Genomic DNA, 23,480 nt, shown 5'->3' with positions numbered 1-23,480 from the left:
GGGGCCCAGGAGGCCCGGCAGACGTAGGGCCAACTGGCCCCGTGTCTCCCTTTTCTCCAGGAGGTCCAGGAGGCCCGGCAGACAGAGGGCCAGCTGGCCCCATGGCTCCCCTTTCTCCCGGAGGTCCAGGTGACCCTGATGATGTGCAATTACAAATCATTACAGACTACATTCAAACATCATGATTCACACTCATTGTAAAGTAGTACAAAAATAGGTTCTTCCTTTGAGTTTGATAATTTTGACGTCATTCCTACTTGCCTGGCGTCTTTCTCATCTGGTAAAGTCGCTGCTCCAGGGCCGCAGTCAGGTTTCGATCGTTGTCCAGGTCGTATTTCAACGCGTCCACGATGATGGAAAGTTGGGATACGTTGTTTAGCTCGCGTTTCAAGGCGTCAACGGTGATGGTCAGTTCCGATATTTCCTAAAGACCGTTCAGGCTGTCAAACTTAAAAATATAACGAACTACACAAAGGATGTTTAAAAATCTTAATATTTACTTAATAGGAAGAATTCTTTATTCTTAATTAAAAATTGCAACACGACAATACATACGAAGAATTAAAATGCTGCACTAGGAAAAGAGAACGGGGTTTTTCTTTTTAGACATTGTAGTGTTTACCTCTTTATTGATGAACGTCAGAGGGGCGAGTCCAACACCAACCAGACTTAACAGCACGGCAATCCCGGCGGCCATGCAGCTGCGGTGGGAGCGGATGAAGCTGCAGAGAGCCCGGCGGCTGCTGGCTCCACCCGGATACGTGCGGTCTGTTAGAAATAGTTACTAGTATTCGGTAACTGGTAATGATGAAGTCCACTTGGATCTTATATCAACAGAATTGAATGCGCAGAACCGAATAGCTATGTATTTTCTCCCAAACCTCATAAGTTCATGGCGCCAAGTATTTACCGATGCAAGGACGGTACGACTATCCACAATAGGGCAAATGGTTCATAGGAGATGCCCCCGTATATATATATATGTGTGTGTGTGTGTGTGTGTGTGTGTGTGTGTGTGTGTGTGCCTGTGTGTCCGTGTGTGCGTGTGAGTGTGTGTGCCTGTGTGTGTGTTTGTGTGACTCTGTGGGTTGGTGTTATATGTGTGTGAAATATTTATATTTATTTATTTATTTCACCCGGATATACATGTCGCCTCCTGGCCGATTTGCAATTATTCCCGGCATAAAAAACATAATATTAAAAAAAATTCATAGTGAGAACATAGGTCGACTAAAATAAATATAACCTTCCTATTGTAAATAGAAACAGAATTTGAATAAAAGATAACTTATTATAACAGTAATGTCCAGAAATCAAATTATAATAACAAGAAGTCAAATAGTAGATCAGCTTAAAAGTGAAATTGTTAAAAGTGGATATCAATGTATATTACGCCGGCCACTATTTACCATGTACTCCGTAAGTGTGGTTGGTTGGTAAGTAATGGTCCAAGTCAAAATAAAACGTGTCAGACATATGACAAACAAAATGATCTACTGAAATTTACATAAAGCCCATGTTGAAATTTCTATATCAATGTTCAGTAGTAGTCAGGTAGTCTTGTACACATAATCATACAGTCGTTTGAAAAGTGTATGAGATTTTAAGCCACATTGTAAGAAATTCCAGAGCCTTGCCCACTGTACGACAAAGCTTGCATTCTGGGTTCCAATATCTTCGGGCAGTTCTTTGGGCAGCCAGTTGAAACCACTTTGTACTCTGAGACGATTATTGTGCGTTTAAATGTCTAACAATTGTACAAACAATGCAGTAAGATGGGGAGGGGTCAGGCCGTTGAGTGTCTTAAAGTGGACTGTAGCTTTACTTCTCCTGTGTATATCATCTTTTGGTATCCATCCAAGATGTTTGAGCCACAAGCGTAGCGATCGCACCCTGAGATCACATTCCATGACAGTAACATAACAAGCCGCCAGGGGGCCCAAAATGTACCAATTTTGAGGTCTCATCAAGAACTAACCACATATGAAATATCAACACCGTCCGTAGAGGCATTCTTGAGTTACCCTGTTCGCAGACACAAAATCCACATAAAACACTAGGCCTTCAAGTTCTATAGAGGCAAACTACGAAAGTGTCAGCCACCTGCAGACGTGTACGTTGCGTCACGTTTCACCGCCTCGGCTTCTTCGTACGTGTCCGAAGACGATTCTTGCCCTTCCTGTCGCTTGTCAGAAGCGCCCTTACCAATACGGACTCGCCCGCGGGAACCACCCTGATGGACAGCGGTTTGGCCGCTACCAGGCCCCGAGGACCTGGCCCGGACAGGCTCTGCTTGCTCGTACATTTGGACTGTAGCTTAAGGTAGCACTGCCAAACAACGACTGCAGTTACAGACCTAGACCTCAACTGAGGCAAATCTTGTTTTTTCTGCACGGACAGACTAATATGCGGTGAAGAAAGAGTCAATCGAACCTTTGAGTTACACAATATCAAAGCACTAGTTCTTCTTTTAAAACGTGCGCGAAACTTCGTAAACAAGACGCTTTATCAAACGACGGCTGCGTGGCTGACCTTTTCTGCTAATCTCCACGTAGGTTCTGAGCAAATGAATCAGTCTGAGGTTGCTGTTTTTTCACCTCTCACATTTTGCAGTTTTTCTACGTTTCTGTGAAACTCTCCGACGGTAGCGACCCTCTTCCTTGGACTTTCCCACTGGTCCAATAAACTTTGAAAGATAAATACCCTCTTTAGTTATCCTGTATGTGCAAGGGCGGACAAAACACTGTCTCCACGATCCTGCAAAATGTTTACAGATAGTCCAATAGCGACAAGTTTTCGCTCCTGAATATCTAACGTGTTTTACATTAGAACTGAGTGACGGGTAAGCTTCAGATGTTAAACATACACACAAAAAGTAAGACCAGATTTTAGGACTGCAGATCATAGAATACAAATGGTATTCAAATCTTCTCTGCCAGACGTCATAAGTTGCAAACTGTACTCCTATATGGCATATCATATGCATTCTATCTAACTGCCAATTTTATCATCATTTTACCACCAACCTATAGCTATGGAGTCTGGTAGAGATTAGATTAGAAAAAAAAACATAGCAAGCTTCTCGGGGCCCAAGCCTACACGGCTTCTTCCTGACATCAAACGCTAAATGCCATCAAGATATCAAGGCCATAGAATGTCCCGGGTACAAGATATAAAACCCGGAAGTTCTGTTGCATACCCAGGAAACCCACTAAGAGGCCCATAGTCGACCTTAACCTTCGCCTTGCGCCGAAGATACGAAATATCAGCGCAGCCCATCCAGCTCTTAGATTATGCTGAGAGTAAACACAAAAACACAGAGACGTAATATCAGTACACAAAGGTTTACTTTCAGGACCTGTACCTGAACAATCTGACATGTGGTCTTCGGTGAAAACATAAATGAGCATTCAAGAGAATGTGTATTTGAAATTCTGGTATCTTATGCAGAGAAACCATATTCTCAAGAACATCTAACATTAAAGGGTGCTGATTCCAACAACTAAACAATGTATCCATATTTTTTTCATGTTTATCTTTGTGGTTGGAATAGCACCTATCACAGAAGTTTTTTAAGGTTCTACACACTTGATTCTAAGTCTATTAAGGTACAGCACATGTACAATAATGTTACGTTATTTTGGACCTGTACCTAAATGATTTTCACGGTACTGTACCGGTACACACCTCTATCTTCACATCATCTTGTCTTATTACATGTACATGCTAGTATCGTCCGAGGACCCTTCTACTAGCAAGACGAACTCACATTTTCTCAGACCTAAGGGTAAACAGTACCAACATACTGATTTCCATACAGACTAGATCTTGTGGTGTAATGATATGATACGCAAAAACTGCTGTAAAATTACAACAAACTGTTTTATTTTCATCTTTGTGACACATTTTGAAATAATGAAATTGTACCATATTGGTGCAGAAAAGAATGTCTGTAGAATTAAGAGTATAAGAAAATGAGCTGTAACATTACTGTAACGATAGAGGAATTGTATTTGTCTGAAGTTGTATACAAATGCAATGATACAGAAAGTGCTGTGTTCATATACAAGAAAATGATATTCATTATTGAAAAATGCTAATTAGCCAAATACAAATAAGAAGAAATCCAGCTTTGAAGTCTTTCAGCTTTGAAGTCGTTTTTTATTGTCTGTATTTCAGCTGAAAACAGAAAATGCACCAGCTGGGGTTCGAACGTTCGAACCCGGGTCAAAAAGGATAATCTTACAATCCAAATCCTAATCCTCTACGCCACGGAAAATCACGGTGTTTACGGAGCAGGCTAATACACTTAAAGTTCTGCGATATGGCAAAGACCGTTTCAAATGGCAGCGACGGTTTAAAATGCACCATTTCGGGTTCGAACCCGGGTCAAAATGCCTGATCCTAAAACCTGATTCTACGCCTCGATACAACACAGTGTTGTTGGAGGGTGCTAATACACTTAAAGTGCACCGTTCTACGATATGGCATCGACCGTTCCAAATGGCAACGACCGTTTACGAGACGGAATTGATTGGCAGCGCGAGCCATCTTGACAGTTCGTGACGACGTGACAGTTTTGCTGAAGGCATTACAGCAGATTCCACCTTTTCGTCGCTAGATAACTCAAACATCACAATTCCGGTAAAAGATAAAGTGAAGTGAAGAAAGGCGGTAACATCTACGGTTGGCTAAGATCAAAACAGCTGACTTTCTGACTCAAATTTCTCAGAAATACTAGCCTGGTATCCAAATCGGTTAAAGCTGCCGTCTCTTCGTCCTCTTATAAGCATAAGAGAACGAAGAGACTCGGCCGCTATAATAGGTTTGGATACTAGTCTACAAAAATACCATGCTCGTAGAAAATAAGGTAAGTAAAGAAATTCATTCATCAACATCAGATTCTCTGGTTGGCTAAGATAAAACAACTGACTTTTCTATTGCAAAGTATTACATCAGAACATCTAGAAAGATCCTACTTTTCCTTTTGACCATCGACCTGACTCCAGCTTTTCAGTTGAGCCGGGAGTTTTCCTTCGGGGTGGTCAGCGGCGTCGAAAGCTCAGCCCGTCATCTGGTGACGTCCTGGAAAAGATGAAAGAGTTTAGATAAGAAACAGATCCATAATTCAATTCGACATGTTTTCTAGTATGGTAACGGCAATGTTGCCTTTGTTAGATCTTTAGCATGGTTATCAGAATGATTACAGGTAGGATTGCATGCCGTACCTGGAGAGACTTGACAGATGAGCCCATAAATGCTGTCACATGGTTGGCTGAACCACTTTCCTTTCCAAAGACCGTACGTGTGACAATGAACGCAATCACCATAGCCACTCGGCTGGCTCAGACCCCAGTGGGTGTACGTGCCCAGTGCAGAGCCATCCGCCCACTCAAAGCTTTCTTTTTTGCGCTGACGGCTCAGGCCGATCCAGAAGGGGTGGGTAATGGCGCCGTCTAGCACATTCTTGTATTGGGAGACCAGAAAGTTGTCGGTCTCAGCGTCTCGGGGCATGGCGAGGGTGCCGCCATCTTCACGACAGGTCGTGGCCGCTCGGCTGAAGGTCTTACGTGTGGTGAAGGCCCTATAGTAGATTCCATGGAACATTGTGTAACCACCGGGACAAGATGCTGTAAGAAACATGTGCATGAAATATTGAAATGACCTCGCACTGACTTTTTGTTGCTTGTCTTCCATCGAAAAGAGTCATTATGTTTATCATCACCCAAGGTACCTACATGCCAAATAGAAATGCCCACTGCAGTGCCCAAACCTATACTTGCTACCTGCCCAAAGAACTATATTTACCACTTAAAGATCACAACCAAAGCATGTCTAGAACACGATATATCAGACCCGGAAGTTCCACTGAAGTACCGCAGAAAGCCGCTAGCAGGCCCACTTTCGATTTTTCCAGCCCCCCCCCATACCCTCCTTCTTGGATACGGTAAACAGACACATACACTCATAGACGGTACCGAAAATACAATCTTTCTGGCACGTGGTGGAATGTGTGCTTCACCTGCATGTTTAGCCGGTCCGGTATAGCTTGGGCACATTCCTGTTGGACCGGGCGGCCCAACGGGTCCCATCGGTCCTCTGGGCCCAACTGATCCGGGCAGCCCAGCCTTTCCAACAGGGCCAGCTGGCCCCGTGGCTCCCTTTTCTCCCGTAGGTCCAGGAGGCCCGGCAGACACAGGGCAAGTTGGCCCCATGGCTCCCTTTTCTCCTGGAGGTCCAGGTGGCCCAGTAGACACAGGGCCAGCTGGCCCCATGGCTCCCTTTATTCCAGGGGGTCGGGGTGGTCCGGCAAACACAGGTCCAGCGGGCCCTGATAAAGTACAAATAATTACGGACTACATCTCATAAGGCTGCACCAAGTAATTTTTATGGATGACGTCCTTTGAAGACCCTAAATCTAATGCGAGGGCGCGAAAAAAAACAAGAAGGGCCGAAAAAAACAAGATACCTAGATTTGAAATATAATAGTCGACGACACATGTTAGGACGCAAATTGAATGAGAGAACACAGTGTAACAACTAACAATTCTTTGATCCATCATGAAAAAAAGCAATAATCTGAATAAATCAGTTGAAGTTGAACAGCAGTTGTTGTCCTGTCCTGTTTCTTTCCATATCCCATTGATTTTGCAGGCCTAGTGCCTGCAGAAACATATTAAATCAAAAAGGAACTCTTTGGTCATAGTTACAGGAAGCGCAATTTCTTGTTTTGTTTTTTCTTGGAACAGACCAAAATCAATGCGCGCGCGGACGTCATCCATAAAAATTACTTGGTGTAGCCTAATCATGATTCACAATTATTGTACGGAGTACAAAACAGTATTTCCTTTGAGTTTGGAAATGTTGACGTCATTCCTACTTGCCTGGCGTCTCGCTCATCTCGTGAAGTCGCTGTTCCAAGGCCGCAGTCAGGTTGCGCTCGTTGTCCAGGTCGCGTTTCAACGCGAAGGACAGTTGGGACACGTTGTCCAAGTCGTACTTCAGAGCGTCGACGGTGGCGGAAAGTTGGGATATGTTGTTCACGTCGCGTTTCAAGGCTTCAACAGTCATGGTCAGTTCCGATATTTCCTAAAGACAGTTCAGGATGTCATGATCAAACTTCAAAATAGAACGAACTAAACGTAGAAGGTTTGATAACCTTGATATCACATTACAAAAAATGAAAATGCTGTCCATGAAAAGGGAATGGGGAACTTTCTTTGAGACATTACAGCTAGTATGTACCTCCTTATTGATGAACGTCAGAGGGGCGAGTCCCACAGCGACCAGGCTCAGCAGCATGACAATTCCGGCGGCCATGCAGCTGCGGTGGGAGCAGATGAAGCTACAGAGAGCACGGCGGCCGCTTGCTCCTCCCGGATACGCGCGGTCTGTTAGAAATAGTTATTTGGTTCTAGTCGTTGTTCACATCAACCTCGTATCAACATAATCATAATGACGACATTACTGAATGAGCACAAACGTTTGGCCACGTTTGACAACAATGTCCCAAACCTCCGAAGTTCGTGGCGCAAAGCGTTCGGCCCGCTGGCCTACAAATGTAGATTAGCACTCTAGGGAGTTGTTATGCAGGGAGTTAGCCGGCCCAGCCATAATGCCACCTATCTTAGCTATCCAAAAGATTTAAAAGTTCAGTGGCATCGTGTGGCGCAATCGGTAGAGTGTTTCACTTGCCTTTAGTGCCAGAGTCATCACCAAGAATTCAAATGTTTGAAAGATTTGTTCTTTCTTGGAACTCGTCCCAAAGTACAGTACGGAATTCTCACTAGATGTCTTTCTGGAAACAACTCGGTACAAAGGAATTAGAGGTGTCAGGTCGCAGAGTAGAATATAACCAGCAGACTAGTCATATCATTAAATCCAATATAACTAAGCAATCATATTAGATATAAATAAAGATATATATTACAACTATATCATTCCTTCTCTTTAAAAAAATATTTTGATTGCACATTCATTAAAAAACCATGCAGTACTCTCAAGAGAAAAACTACAAAAGAGTTATGTACCTGCAGACTTGTACGTTAGGTATCGTTTTACTGCCTCTTCTTGTTCAAGCGGGTCTGAAGACGACTCTTTCCTTTCCTGTTGCTTGTCAGAAGCGTTGTTGTCATGGCGGACACGCTCGCTTGAACCACCCTGATGGACAGGAGGAGGTTGGGGCGGCGGCCCGCTGGTTTGGACCCCCGCCTGGGCTGATTCCTGCTGCCGCCCCGCTCCATGTGAAGACGGCGGCAGATCTTGATCCTTGATGGTATAGTACACCGTCTCGGCTTCTTCGTACGTGTCTAAAAATATCCCCAGCCCTTTCTGACGCCTGTCAGAAGCGTCACTGCGCTGATGGACAGCGGGTAGTCGGGGCAGCGGCCTGCGGGTTTGGCCGCCGCCCGGGCCCGAGGGAGGGGTCCGTACGGGCTGTGTGTGCTCGGACATTTGGACGGTGCTGGCGGGCAACGAGAGCACAATCTGTGCGGATATCTGTGAGAAAGCAGCATGAATATGGAAAATTATATCATAATTAGTGACCGACTGCGCATGAGGTGTTGCGAATGGAATTTTGTTGTTCTGCTATGGCAGGCATATTATGAAGACAGAGAAATCCGTCGAAGCTAAGAGGTACGCATCAAAGTATAGGTTTCAAACGGTTCCTAAGAACTCGTGATTTGATTACAAACTAGCTGCTGTTTGCCGCGAAAACGAAAAAAAAAAGCATATTAAGAAATTACACAATACATAGTTAAGAGTCATTTTTTGACGGTTTATGTTGTCTTTTAAATTTATATCAAATGTTCCATTCCCACAAGCGCCCCGGATTGGAAATGGGACCAAGGCATTAGCGAGTAGGCATCGGACATGCTAAGCTCGATCCAACATTTGTACAGTACTGTACATGGTGGAGGTATGATGTAATGATGCGGTATTGCAGACAACAAAAAGACAAGAGCCCACATAACCGATCGTCAAGACTCATTCTTGATTTCCTTTTTTTAACCATACTGATTTTTAAGGAGGGGTGTCCCTGTGGTGTAGTGGTCTTGTAACCAGAAGGCCCGAGTTCAACTCCCGGGTAGGGCACCTCTGGAGAAGAGGAGCATTGAGTCATACCAAAGACCTTATCAAAATAGTACAAGCTTTATCTGTAAAAGAGTTCCTGAAATGCTGCATGTATATGTCTGAATTAATTTTTTTTTTCATTATTTCTTTTTTCATCTACTTAAGATTTATCACAAAACAAGGCTCCAAGAGCAAATGAAAAGTTTTGCGTTATGGTACTGGGTGGTATCATACTGGAATTTAAAAAAAAAAAGACAGATCGTTTTGACATTATTGTTTCTAACGAAACACCTGCGTAGCTGTATTCAACAAAGATTTGGATATATCAGGAAATAGCAAGTGACATCATAAGTAGTCTGCACATGTAAGAACACCTTTGCCGCAAATGAAAGTGCCGGGCTGTATGACGCGCTACAAGTGGCATTTTGTTTTTCTGCAAAAGCAGACAAATTTCAGAGACAAAGAAGTCAATCTAAACAAGAAAGTACACATATTAAAGTATACTTTTGAAAAAAAAATCGAGAAAATATGAGAATTTGCTATGTAACCTACTCCAAATTGCACCCTTTCAACGTCAAATATTGATATGTTTTACAAAATGTCGACATTACATTTTTAAAAAGATTTCCACAATCTTGATGCCCCTCCGATTGCTATTTGGAGAAGGTAGGAAAATAACTGAAATGCGTTTTGCATCAGATAAAACTGTAGGTGACTCTATACCTGTGTAGATGTGAGGCAAAATCATAATAACATGAGAGATATTTGAACAAACAGTAGCAAACCCTTACCCGATATGATGCAACTTGTCAGGTTTCTGCGTGGCAAAAATAAGTCCTTACTCAGCCACGACGCGTGTTGACTAGCGTAGCCAGAAAAGCAATCCAGTATAAAGCCTGACATCACAGGATTACAGCCAACGATGAAAGCAAACCATGTTGGTCTGCAAATCAAGACCGCGGACACCGAGACAAATGATATGAACACGTCATCTGTTTTGTTGCTAAATATTGAAAAAATAGTTATCGACGGCAGCGTACACGATCATTTAAATAACAAACCATTCTCTTACCGAAGCCCAGACCAAGTGCTCAGAAAAAAACGCTTCTTGTGCAGAATGTCCAGCACCCGGAATGGTTTGAAACTGTGAAGTAATTAGATATTGTCAACATTGTATATGGACCTCAAATAGCCTTTTATCATTTATGTACATGTATATTCTGTATATGTTGTGTTTCTGTGTGTCATGTAGTTTTGTCCTGTCATGTTTTTGAATGGACCACAGGAATTGTGGATCCTAATAAAATCAAACTCAAATGCATTTTAGGCTGTTCATCAGGTAAGAAGCGAACAGTATAATATAGAAGCGAGAAGAAGTCGACTCTACTGGACTCACTCACTCACTCTCTCCCATAGCTTAATGAGCCGTCGGGGCAGCTTAGTTTAATAACTGGACTAGCTTAGTTTAATAACACGTTTTGTCTACTCTATATGTTTACAGCTTGTATTGTTGTATTTATGTCCTTGTATGTTCCATGTGTTGAGTTAGACGACCTGTACCTAACCCCTCGGGGCATGAATGCACAATAAAGGTCTTTCATCCATTATTCGTCAACAAGAAAACAGGTTTGTTCGTCCTTTTTTCTTTTCAATCCTGGCGCCTCTTTATCTAATCTGTGTAGAACTTGATTGTGGAATGAAATGGAGAAGACTTATATTAGCAACTGCCAGTCCTACTTTGTTATCGTAGCGAAAATTCAGGTAATATTTGTGATTTTATTTCTGGTGTTCTGGTGTACGACATTTCCGGAGTCACATATCTCCATAAAAGTGTACGTTGTGAGTCTATAGAAACAGAAATCTGATATTGCAGATGACATGATCTTTCAAATGGTATGTAAAAGTTGTACATTCAGGGGGAAAAGTTGAAAAATAAAGATTTCAACATAGCTACCTTGAAACTCGGAAAGTAACATTCAACGATTAAAGTTACTTGTTCAATCGGAACTTGTGTCCAGATTTTGTTGTCTCCTGGATTTGTTTCATTGATCTACTAGCATCTTTACCATCTTGACTTCTGTTGAGTCACACAAGCCTTTACTGTATTAAATATGCTATACACAATATTGTCGCTAGGAGGCGCTAATGGTGGTGTGATATTGGTGAAAACGAGGCTGATAGCCCTCTCCACCTGTAGCCATTGTTGGTGCAGGTTTTGCCGGTGAAGTACCTCCCACCATCCACCTCCATCCTCCCTCAAATCGCCATGAATCGCGTGGCTTACGAGCTGGTCGTCTTCGGGGCACTCCTGGCCTCCTGCTGCACGGCCAACCAGGGCGCCATCGGCGGCGATCTGGTCAACTCGGCCGTCAACAGACAGATCGACCTGACGTCGCAACTGGCGAAATTCACCACCACCATCACCCTAGAAAATGCGGGGAAAACCGCCACGACGTCCTTCGTGCTGGCCATCGACCCCACCCTGAGGGACAGGCTGTCTTTTATCGGGGCGACGGTACGCATTTAGGGATATTCCCTTCCGTTATTCGTCCAGTTTTCTGTGTATTTTAGTGAATGCCGTGCGAGACATAGTTTGAGATATTTTCACGATTACGACTTTCAACTACATGTCTGATTTTAACTTTTTTTCTGTTGCTGTTTTTTATCAGACGAAGGATGACGACGCAGAAAAGCTGTCAGTCACTCAGACAACCGTCCCTGGAAGAACGTAAGAAAATAAACTTCATACTTCTGCACCTATGTTTGATAGTGGGGAGGGCGGGGCCGGATATATTTGCCACGCAAACCGATGCATATAGAGTTCATTTGTACCATAACGCAGAGTTTTCTGATACCTTTGCAGGATATATGCTAGAGACAGTGATGCTGTTATGCCTTGATCGCATGCACACACACGGTTGGCCGTTTAGAGGACAGAATTTTACACGAACAATAAAAAAACGTTCCGGCTTCATCATCAGTTCATGGCGGCCGCCATGTTTTGTCGACGTGTCAGCTGGGCGGTGGGGTCAAGGGTCATCTCCGGGACGCTGCAAAATTTGCGATCGTGGCTGAAAAATGTTTACACCGAATTATACATTCGTTGTATGGTTATCAAAGTCATGGAAAGAGAAAAAAAGATTAAATGGAGATTCTGTACAAATTATAATCCATTTTGCTACATGTGTTGTCAGCTGATGTTGAATAATTAACAACACTGCTATAAAAATTGCCTGATCAAATAAAACCATTCATTCATTCATTCATTCATTCATTCATTTGAGTTCCAATCTCCAAGCAGATGTTAGGGTAAAAGATGCTGAAATTTTCTGACTTCCAGGCTTTTCTGACATGCTAAGTTACTTAGAGAAGCCCCTGGCAGCAAGTAGAAAATGTTACAAATTATGTTCTACCCCACATCTGCTTCAATAACTTCTTCTTTCTGTTGAGGCCACCATCCTCATCTTCATGAAGATTCTGTAGCCTGCTGAAGATCTTGCAGTGTGTAGAATGGCTTGAGGAGTAGAGAGCAAATTATATAACACTTGCTGCCTTATGAACTTAAAAGGAAATTGTTGAAAAACTCGAACATTTTTACATAAAATTGATGAAGATATGAAATACCTTTATTGTACATTTGTACATTCGTGCCCCGAGGGGCTAAATACAGGTCGTTTAACATGAACCTGACTAACATGTAAGTGACATATACAGTGAAATATATACAATAAACATACATAGTGGACAGAAGTGCTAAACTAAGCTATTACTTGTAATCCAGTAGAGTCAACTTCTGGCTTCTTTGTGCTTGTGTAGATTATGAACAGATCATGTTTCTTATACAAGGGTTGTCTAGACGCAACAAAAATATAGATTCATCCATTGCATTCAGATATTTGAAGTATGGGAATTTGCAATTGATACGTCATTTAAGAAGTACAATTCATCATTTAAAAAAACAACGGTAGAAGCTGCATAGCTGAAAATGATAAGAAGTTTGCTTGAATGTTGGTTTTAACCTTGAACCTGCTTACAAAGTGTACATGTATCTTTTCTCCCCCCAGCACGGACGTCCTGTTCCGCGTGGACCTGCGTAAGGCCCTGGGCGCGGGTCAGTCCACCACGGTCACCGTGGACGAGTCGTACACCCACGCTCAGACCCCGTTCCCCGCCCAGATCACCCAGGCCGAGGACCAGCTGGTGCTGTTCAAGGGCAATCTGCACTTCTACTCACCCTACAAGGTTAGCTTCTTATTGATACCTTTATTTTGTTTTGATATTGTATATTTCATTTATTATCTCATTAACATGCAAGCTCTAACCCCTGTAGGAAAAAGAACAATAGATGATAAACTGGAAAGTGTGTGTGTGCGCGCGTGTGTGTGAGTGTGCGCATGTGAGTGAGCATGTCTTTACGTGTCTGTTCTTATGTATCGTCCTCTAATGCACAAAATGTATATTGTAATGATTTTAAGAAGACAGTATTGCATTCTATCTATTATAGATCTAGACTTTGTATTCAAGTTGTTTGTCTGTAGTTTTGTGGGTCAGATGTTGGTATTTTTCTGGGCCAGTGGTTACCAGCGAGAGCTGCCTTAGCTGACCCAGTGTAATTACATGTTTCATATCTAATAAATACAAATTTTAATTCAATCACCAGACTGTGTCTGAGACCACCACCGTCAAACTCGCCTCCAACAAGATCGAGTCGCACACCAAGACCAAGGCCAAGGTGGAGGACAGCTCCATTGTGTACGGACCCTTCGAGAACGTCGAGCCCTTCTCTCAGGTAAGGGACTTGGGGGATTTTTGTGAAGTTTGAGGTGATATGAAAAAGATGAAATGGAAAGGAAAATCGTAATCTGCACTGGAGGAGTTTAAAAATAATATTTTCAGCCAAACTGTACCAGTAATGTCTCTCACCTGCTGAAGTTCGGTGTCTGTCGGACACCTTCCTCAGAGCTTCTGACTGGAGTGCTGCTTCTCACCACTATAAGTAGAAAGCACTGCATACTTCAGCTACTTATAGCTGTGAGAAGCAGCACTCCAGTCAGAAGCTCTGAGGAAGGTGTCTGAGAGACACCGAAACGTCACCAGGTGAGAGACAGTACTGGTTGTGTTAAAAAAACTCCAATATCCTACATGTATGTTCTACCTTACCTTAGACCTTAGATCCTCCCACAACATCAGTGTCGTATATGTTTGCAAATGGTGCTCCTCCGGAGACCTCTGTGCTGCTAGTGCCATTTCTTTCACTAGTTTGTGTTTTAAATGTTCTACCACACTGAAGAAATTATTTTTGAATGTAACCAGTTTAGAGCTGTGTACCTAAACAAATTTTAAGTACAGGTACAGGTACCCTAACCCTGTACGGTACCTAAACTACTTGTTCGGAAAATGCTAGATTTTCAATAAGGACTAAAGCATGTTTGAACTGGTAAAAACATAATATTTGATTGTGCTAGGTTAAGGTATTATTTTTATAAAACATTTTTGCAAATGTGTTTTCTGTGCTTTAGAGTGACTTAAGAGCACTGCCACCATAATTTCATAGTAATTTTATCTGTCAAAGTGGCCATCCCCTGAGTCAGGTCTAGTACGGATACAGCAGGGTCAGGTATTTTGGACCTGTACCTAATTGATTGTACCCGGTACTGTATCGGTACAGTGTAACGGTACACAGCTCTAAGTTCCATTTTCACACATTCCCCCCTATAGGAGAAGCTGCAGGTTCACTACGAGAACAACACACCGTTCCTGGCGGTCACGAGTCTCCTGCGTGTCATCGAGGTCTCCCACTGGGGAAACATCGCCGTGGAGGAGACCTACGACGTGCGCCACTCCGGTGCCCGCCTCAAGGGCTCCTTCTCGCGCTACGACTACCAGCGCCAGCTCGACGGAAGGTCGTCCGTCAAGTCCTTCAAGGTGGGGAAACTTTGTTGCAGCACAAACCAAACTTGATTTAGCTTTCTCCACTGCATAGTGTCCTCTATCTCTTCTACCAGGCTTGTGGCGGCTTCTAAGTTGTCTAGTTTGAAAATTGGAGTTTGCTTTTATAGATTTTTTTTTGTAATTTGATTTGCTTGCAAGCTACATGTAGTTTCTGGGAACAGCTATTGTCTGTAGGCAGACAGAAATGTGATGATTCACAATCCTTTCAGTAAGCAAGCGCAGCAAACTTCAAAAACACCCCTGCAAACTGTGCAGAAAAAGTTTTCAGATTGCATAGAAAGATTTTTAAAAAAAAACTTAGCTTGCTCAAATCATAGGGCGCTGTGTAATGACTATGAAATTTCAGCAGTACTTCACATTCCTGGTAAGAGGGCTATGGAACTAGGTACAGTTTAGTAAGTAAGGCAATACTACAGCACACACGCAGTCACCTGTCACTGCAGCCTGTGGCAGGTGGGTGTGTACATGTACGTGTGCTAGAGCACAGACTGGGTTTTTAGACTATGGCCTGCCGTCTTCATGGGTTGGTCATTTGATGGAGCCCAGACAACCTTTTTTTTTGTTCAAAAGGTTTGCTACTTTTTGAAGAAAAAATTGGGTTCTTTACCTTTTTGTGCAATAAGATAGTTTGAACATCTAACTTAAGATGTATATACAAATGGCTTTTAGACTTAAATAACGTAGATGTTACAGGTTGTGTTTGATGATGAACACAAGTCAGCTGCCACTGCTTGCTCTTAAAACTGATGTGAAACATGTATAACAATGTGTTGTAGAAGACAACAGGAACTTGTACACATAGGGCCACAAGAAAGCGCTCAACATCAGACATGCTGTAAACCATAATAAATGAATAAGGGGACAGATCTAAGGGTCTATCACAATCAAGATCAGTCAGGCAACAAGACTGTGCACTTTTTGTATCTACACACATACAAGATTCTGAATATGCTGACTGGCAACACAAACATAGACAGACAGACAGGGTAGGGCATCTTTTTTCAAGCTGCATTTGTCGTTTGAAAGGGACCTAAAAAAAAGTAAAATAGGGGTCCCGTGATCAAGCCATTCATTCAAGGAGGTTTCAGATTCAGAAAATCAGTGGCAGTGGAGAGAGTGATGTTGCTTCTGTTACATTACAGACAATCCTCCCGGGTATAACTATAATAGTCTGTTGTAACTTAAATCTTGAATATGTTCTCGTTACAGACGATTCTCCCGGCCGCAGCGCGCGACGTTTACTACCGTGACGAGATCGGAAACATCTCCACGAGCAACCTGAACGAGCAGGATGACGCGGTTGAGCTGGAGCTGCGCCCACGATTCCCGCTGTTCGGCGGCTGGAAGACTCACTACTACATCGGGTACAACCTCCCCAGCTACGAGTACCTGTACAACTCAGGTTAGTACAACCTCCCAGCTACATGTACAACTCAGGTTAGTCACTACTACATCGGCTACAACCTGCCCAGCTACGAGTACCTGTACAACTCAGGTTAGTACAACCTCCCAGCTACATGTACAACTCAGGTTAGTCACTACTACATCGGCTACAACCTGCCCAGCTATGAGTACCTGTACAACTCAGGTTAGTACAACCTCCCTGTACAACTCAGGTTAGTCAAACCTCCCCAGCTACATGTACAACTCAGGTTAGTACAACCTGCCCAGCTATGAGTACCTGTACAACTCAGGTTAGTCACTACTGCATCGGGTACAACCTGCCCAGCTATGAGTACCTGTACAACTCAGGTTAGTACAACCTAGCTGTACAACTCAGGTTAGTACAACCTGCCCAGCTACGAGTACCTCTACAACTCATAAAATGAAACTGAAAGTAATCTCTGACCAGCTTAGCTGACTGGACTCAATCATTGGAATCTTTGAGTCGAAGGAACAGTGAAGCTAGTCCAGCACTGGTAATTACATAGAAGACAGACACTGCGTACATTCTTTACAGGTTCATGGTACTATGGAAATTCTTCAAGGTCTTTTCGGCAAGCACAATGTAAAGTGGACCAAGGCTTACATGTACTTACAGTACTGTTGTAATTTCTCATCCAAAGGACTCCAGCCCTTTTCAGTAGCATGCAGGTTGAATTTGAACTTACTTATAAGTTTGGAAACAAAACAAAGGTAACAAACCCTCTTCAGTCATGAACTGTGATGAGGCGAGATATCAACTCGGCCACATTTGGGACCGCATTGTTTACACTGCAAGAATGACACCTACAGTAGCTGCAGTGCAAAGTCCAGTATTGCCCTGAGGAAGATGCAGGCAGTCACTGAAATTTCAGCTAGATATTAAGTCTATGGTTGTGTACAAAGAATTTTGTTTTGTCCAAAACACCTGAGCACGTTGAAATATTGTTCTAAATTAATCCTGCCTCAGGTGATGACTACGCCCTCCACATGCGGTTCGTCGACCACGTCTACGACGATCAGGTGATCGATGACATCACGGTCAAGGTCATCCTGCCGGAGGGGTCCAAGTGAGTTCGCTACACTTCTCGCTGTGATTGCTAGGGGGAGCTTGAATAATGCTTATAAGCATGGCTTTTTCCAAACTGTAAGGACATACTGAGCCTGTGTTACACAAAGCAGGGGGTGTATAAGCTGCTTAGACTGCTAAGAGGATTGGTGGTGGCGCAGTGGCAGGGTGTTTGGCCCCAGAACCCAGAGGTCCTGAATTCGAATCCGGGGTTCCCTGATTTGTCCCATTGACGTTGTGCCCTTAGGAAAGGCACTTAACACGACTTTCCTCACTTCACTCAGGTGTAGATGAGTACCTAGCTTTGGTTAGGAACGTCCGTCGGATAGGATGTTAAATGGAGGTCCCGTGTTTGATGAGAGCCACACCTCGAGCACGTTAAAGAACCCACCGCACTTATTGAAAAGAGTAGGGGTCCTTCCCGGTGTGAGTGGTTCAAAACCTACAATCCTTTGGCCGCACATGGGGCAATCTAAGGGCTCCCTTGGAAATCAGTTACTTAGCTAACTGAAGGGAACCACCCTAAAGATTAAAAGAAAAAAGAAAAAGATTACCACTAGACGTACTTGTATGTAGATGTCGTGGCTTGCTGGCTGGCAAACATTTGTGCGGTCAAAATGTCAATATTTCGCACAAAATACTTCAATACTTCAATCTGTTCCTCCCCGCAGGAACGTGGTCCTGTCGGTGCTGTTCCCGGTGGAAAATTATCTTAGACTAACATCTGTTATCACACTCATTATAACACACTCGTAGCACATCCAGGAACATGAATCTATGTCCCTACAGTACATTCCAGGAAAATTAATGTCCCTACATTCCAGGAAAATTAATGACTGTTCCTACCTTCCAGGAACGTTGACCTGTCCGTGCCGTTCCCGGTGGACCGCCATCCCGACGAGCTACACTTTACCTACCTGGACACGTTCGGCCGCCCCGTGGTCATCGCACACAAGTCCAACCTGGTCGAGCAGCACATCCAGGAGTTCACAGTGAGTCTGTTTGTTTGTTTGCTTGTTAGTTTATTTACTCTTCGTACCTGGACTCATTCGGCCAGCTAGTCCAACCTCGTCGAGCAGCACATCCATGATACTATTGATAGTCCTTTGTGTGTATGCATGTTCCCAGTTTGTGATGATGTCAGTCCTTTGTGTGCACAAATGTTCCCAGTTTGTGATGATGATCCTTCTAGTGCTGACACTTGTGATGAACGCACAATGTCCTCTAAGAAGTACTGAACATTTCCCAACTCCTGTATAATCTTGATAATGGGAAATTAACTGGTCTCCAACTCAAAGAATTGACTCACTGTAATTTTCAACTGCTGCTCCAAATCTCTGATGGATTTGAATTCTATGCTTATCTGAAAGTATCTGAAAGGGTCTGTCCCTGCTTGGTTAGGGCATGGGGGTGCAGCACCCCTGTTCCCCTCTTACGAAAAAACCCTGTGTAGTTAAACCGGTTTTGAACCGCTACAAAAGAACCGCATTGTGTAAAGAAGTTACTTTGACCTACCCCAACTTTCTCGAACAGAAAACTGCTATCTTGTTGAAATTACAGAACCCACTCTAGAAAAAGTGGGACTTTTCGTCTTCCTCTGCCTCTGAAAAGAAGTCAAAGCCGTCTCCAACTGGTCACCAACTTTGCGATGACTCTCAGCCAATCCGAACAATTTCAATTTCACGTTAGTAGGCGTCTAACTAGGTCGTCGCACAAATTGAACGATCCTCGTTGCAATACAAACCGCTATCGCAACAGTGCCGTACCATTTATTGTCCGCTTACTTAATGCGTAATGTCTATCCCTGTGATCTTTGTATATTGTCTTAAGAATTAATGGTTTTTAATGTATTTCGTATTTAATTGTGAATTGACGTGAGCTATTTTTAATGTAAATGTCACAGCAAAAATTCAGTCGTTTGACTGCTGCTGTTGTGCATTTTTTTATTGTCTGAAATAAACCATTCATATATATAAAGCCAACGTGTCTAGATATAGCCAACACAACAATGTAGTACTTGAGTAGTCTCTTGTTGCAACAGCATAAATCCACTGTCACATGTGTGTCTACTGTACTTTTATCATGTACTTAGCCTTTAGGCATGAACTTGCAAATAAAGGTTCTTTTATCCCCCCAGCTGAAGTACTCGTTCCAGAAGCTACTTCTGCTCCAGGAGCCGCTCCTGGTCGTCTTCGCCTTCTACATCCTCTTCTTCACCGTCATCGTCTACGTGCGCCTCGACTTCGCCATCTCCAAGGTAACCAGCAGGCGCACACAGTTTTAGTACTTTTCACAGTAAGATTAGTGAAAAATGTACCGAAACACCGATATTGTTTTTTTTTTTTTCAAACTTAATTCAGATAAACAAAAGATACAAAACAGAAACATGAAACAAGAAAATACAGTTGTATATACACTAACAAAACATGTTATTATTAGCAAAAAGAGAAGACCGCTTTCTTGTACGGTAATTGTAATATTTACTTGACACAAGTGATTTCTCTCAAAGTACTCCTCAATGTCACAAACTGATACATGTACTTTGTGCCTGTACAATGTATGTGTAAAAGTGCCCTTCTGTCTGTGATGATGTCAGACCTTTATAGATAGAAATGTTCCCCGTTAATGATGACATCAGGCCTTGACATGTATAAATGTCTGAAGTCCTTTGTGTGTAGAAATGTACCCAGCATGTGATGATGTCAGGCCTTTGTGTTTATAAATGATCCCAGTTTGTGATGATGATCCTTCTTTCTCTGACACTTGTGATGAACGCACAATGTCCTCTAAGAAGTACTGAACAAATCTTAACATGATTGTGTCACCAAAATCCAACATGTCCTGATTAGATTAAGCTATTACAGTATCACTCAAGGGACATTAAACATTTGAACAAAATTTACACCCTTCTGATGCTAATGAACATCAAATATTACAAATCATACTTCCAGTAATTTCCAATGGTATTGAATGATAGAATAGCAAGGAGCTTTTATTCACAACCAAGTATTTTACAAGAGCCTTTTAAAAAGCCATGATACCGTCCAAAGATCTTTTGATTTTGTAGAATCTGCTATACTTCTCAGAAAATAGCGCCACGTAGCAATCTGCTACGTTCGGCTCTTGTTAAATACTTGGTTGTGAATAAAAAAACCTTGCTATTCAGTCATTCGCTAACCTGATGAAATTATTCACCGGGGTATTGAATGATGATGTCTTATAATCAGGAACTGTTGTATCTAAGTGACATTGGTGACATTAGGACTTCAAGAAGAACATCCCAACTGTAAAATCCTCCCAGTTTTCCATGTCTGAAGTTGTATATTTTATTTGTTTTTATTTATTTCGATTTACCACATTTTGTGGAAGGATTGACATAACAAGTGAACTATCACCTTTTCAAGATGTCATACCAGACCGGACTGTAAGGTTTGGACCATCGCACACCTCGGCATGCCCCTACTCTTTTTCGAAAGGTGTGGTGGGTTCTTTAACGTGCGCGGGTTGTGGCTCTCCCCAAACACGGGACCTCCATTTAACGTCCTATCCGAGGGACTTCCCTAACCCTAGATGAGCTAGGTACTCATTTACACCTGAGTGAAGTGAGGAAAGTCGTGTTAAGTGCCTTTCCCAAGGGCACAACGTCGGGACGCAAGTTCAGACATGTCTCTGGGCACAACCCGGGATTAGATCCCGGGTCCCATTGCTTGACAGCCGCGCGCTCTACCCTTGCACCACACGACGCCACTTAATGATTTGTTTGTTAATTGTTGTTTGTTAATTGTTGTTTGTTTCCTACCCGATTGTTTCAGGATGAGGCCAGCGAGTCGCGCATGCGGATGCAGGGCCTGCTGGACCAGCTCCAGGCCTCGCAGGACAAGCGCACCTCGCTCTACCAGCGCTACGAGGACGCCATCGCCAAGTTCAAGTCCACCAAGGACCTGGCCGGCTTCACCGGCAGTCGCAAGAAGATCGATGCGGAGCACAAGGACCTGACCACCGCCATTAAGGAGCTGCAGGGCAAACTCAAGCTTGAGAGCACCGACATGGCCGAGAAGGTGAGCAACATTCCCTGTCCCTGATGCCTGTTGTTTACCTTTAGAAATGTTCCGTTTGTCAGTCCTTTGTGTGCAGAAATGTTGGAGAGCTCCGAGAAGGTGAGCAGGGGGGAATATGAATGTAATTATAAGAGCAGGGCTCGAGGCTCGTTTTTGGTGCTAAGGCCACACCAATTTAATTTCTTGGTTAACGGATTTTTATTGCTCCTCCTAGTTTTGATCCCTGTTGGAATCTGTTTATTCCCTGAATAATTTAGCTGTCATTTGTTGCTTAACAACTTGTTGCAGGCCTGTGAGGTTGGTGTTCATAAATAAACAAACAATTAAGCAAACAACTGTTGTGTTCTTCAGGTGGGTGAGCTGCAGAAGCTGGACGTGAACTTGAAGGAGCAGATCGTCCTGTCCATCACCCTGGCTGAGAAGGTACACTGTTTTATATGATGATACGTTTATTGCATGTAACATAGATACTGTAAATGCAGAAATGTTTGTGGTGGTTTTATGTTCACGGTTTTCGCGACAAACTCTCCTGTGCAAACTTAAATCCACCGCAAAACTTTTTGCTCACCTACGGCTGTAGCGCTACTATTGTTTCAAACACGAACTTAAAACCACCGCGAACATGCCATTTTCACCCTACCGCAAAATAAAAACCACGAGAACTTAAATGCATTTACAGTATAAGAATGCTTGATAGAAAGATGTACTACTTCCTGTTGTAGTACATTCTAGAATGTCGGTCTAGCCAGTGTAACAGTAGTTTACAACACCTTGTATGAGCAGCACTAAATGATATATCTCTGGCACATTGAGATCAAAAAGTATTACTCACATGTATTTTTTTAATGCTCCAATGCAGCTAGAATAATCCTTCATTATGGTAGCTTAAATATGACCTATTTGTATTTTAAAACAGTGTGTAATAGAGTGTGATCATACTATATTTCTTACCTATAGCTCTATGTTATATGGTTACCATAGTTGTTGTTTTTGTAATTTTTAATTAGTGTACATTAGCAAGGTATTACAGTCAGAAGGATGTTCATATTTGCCATGGAATGCTAATAAAAGTCATCTCTCTCTCTCTCCAGGTCGTGGCGGGGAAGATGGGGAAGCAGCAGTACGTGGACAACGAGAAGGTGTACTCCGCAAAACGCGAGGACATCATGGGCAAAACAGAAACCCTCCTCAGCTCCCTCTAACTCTGTTACAGCCCGGATTTCAACCAACAAGCCACCTACGTATAGTTTACCACGTCTGTTACAGCTGCCTGTATGAAAATTATAAAAGAAACAGTAACTACTGTAATGTATTGATTTTTTTTATGAAGTCTTAAACATGTAAAGAAACAAACTCTGCTCAGCTCACTGTAACTCTGTCACAGCCTGGATTCAAACCAGCCAGCCACCTACGTATAGATTACTATGTCTGTTACAGCTGTCTCTGATGAAAAGTATAAAAGAAGCAATTATTACTGAAAAGAATACAAGAAGCAATTATTACTGCATGTAAAAATCATCTCACTGGAAAAACAAGCTCTTCAGCTGAGTCGAACTCTCTCACACCCTAGATTCAAACCAGCAAGCCACCTACCTATAGTTTAGGATGCCTGTTGTTGTCTAGGATGGAAAGTATAAAAGGAAATAACACTAGTCAGTTCAAATCCGAGAGTTCAGTTTCCAGATATCAAGGCGGCCATCTTGGAATTCGAATTTTCCAACTTTTTTTCTACTGAGTTTACAGTTAAGTTTCATATATCATTTGAAAGAGCATGATGTCCCGCACATTATGGTGCCTTTAATTTGGTCCTAACATGGAAAGCTATGAAGATATTCCTTTTAGAAAGTTGCCCAACCCATACTATCATTAGTTGGACCTGGCGACACAATACCACCCCAGACCTG

The 23,480-nt window shown here is 42.8% G+C and overlaps 1 protein-coding gene and 2 non-coding genes across 3 annotated transcripts; all 3 read left to right on the top strand.

The window, feature by feature from the left end:
- The first annotated feature begins 11,248 nt into the window (after nucleotides 1-11,248).
- LOC136434345 (dolichyl-diphosphooligosaccharide--protein glycosyltransferase subunit 1-like) lies at nucleotides 11,249-23,081 on the top strand. The gene is made up of 12 exons (XM_066427126.1): nucleotides 11,249-11,590; nucleotides 11,745-11,803; nucleotides 13,140-13,317; nucleotides 13,736-13,864; nucleotides 14,794-15,000; nucleotides 16,237-16,429; nucleotides 17,420-17,519; nucleotides 18,372-18,510; nucleotides 19,656-19,775; nucleotides 21,331-21,576; nucleotides 21,928-21,999; nucleotides 22,668-23,081. Exons 1-12 carry the CDS (start codon nucleotides 11,342-11,344, stop codon nucleotides 22,776-22,778), a joined length of 1,803 nt encoding a protein of 600 aa, XP_066283223.1. The 5' UTR covers nucleotides 11,249-11,341; the 3' UTR covers nucleotides 22,779-23,081.
- LOC136436012 (small nucleolar RNA SNORD61) lies at nucleotides 18,692-18,760 on the top strand. The gene has a single exon (XR_010755988.1). It is a non-coding gene; the product is annotated as a small nucleolar RNA SNORD61 (small nucleolar RNA).
- On the top strand, nucleotides 20,254-20,322 carry LOC136436011 (small nucleolar RNA SNORD61). The gene has a single exon (XR_010755987.1). It is a non-coding gene; the product is annotated as a small nucleolar RNA SNORD61 (small nucleolar RNA).
- Nucleotides 23,082-23,480: the final 399 nt, after the last annotated feature.

The sequence above is a fragment of the Branchiostoma lanceolatum genome, chromosome 5 (assembly GCF_035083965.1).
Source record: "Branchiostoma lanceolatum isolate klBraLanc5 chromosome 5, klBraLanc5.hap2, whole genome shotgun sequence".
NCBI lineage: Eukaryota > Metazoa > Chordata > Leptocardii > Amphioxiformes > Branchiostomatidae > Branchiostoma > Branchiostoma lanceolatum.
The sequence above is the reverse complement of the archived record's forward strand: the minus strand, read 5'-3'. Positions and strand labels throughout refer to the sequence as shown.

Excerpts from the sequence above, each read along its gene's own strand:
- LOC136434345 (XM_066427126.1), top strand. The coding sequence starts at position 11,342 with ATGAATCGCGTGGCTTACGAGCTGGTCGTCTTCGGGGCACTCCTGGCC. Across the intron at positions 13,865-14,793 it reads ACGTCGAGCCCTTCTCTCAG|GAGAAGCTGCAGGTTCACTA; the intron begins GTAAGGGACTTG and ends TCCCCCCTATAG. Across the intron at positions 15,001-16,236 it reads CGTCCGTCAAGTCCTTCAAG|ACGATTCTCCCGGCCGCAGC; the intron begins GTGGGGAAACTT and ends TTCTCGTTACAG.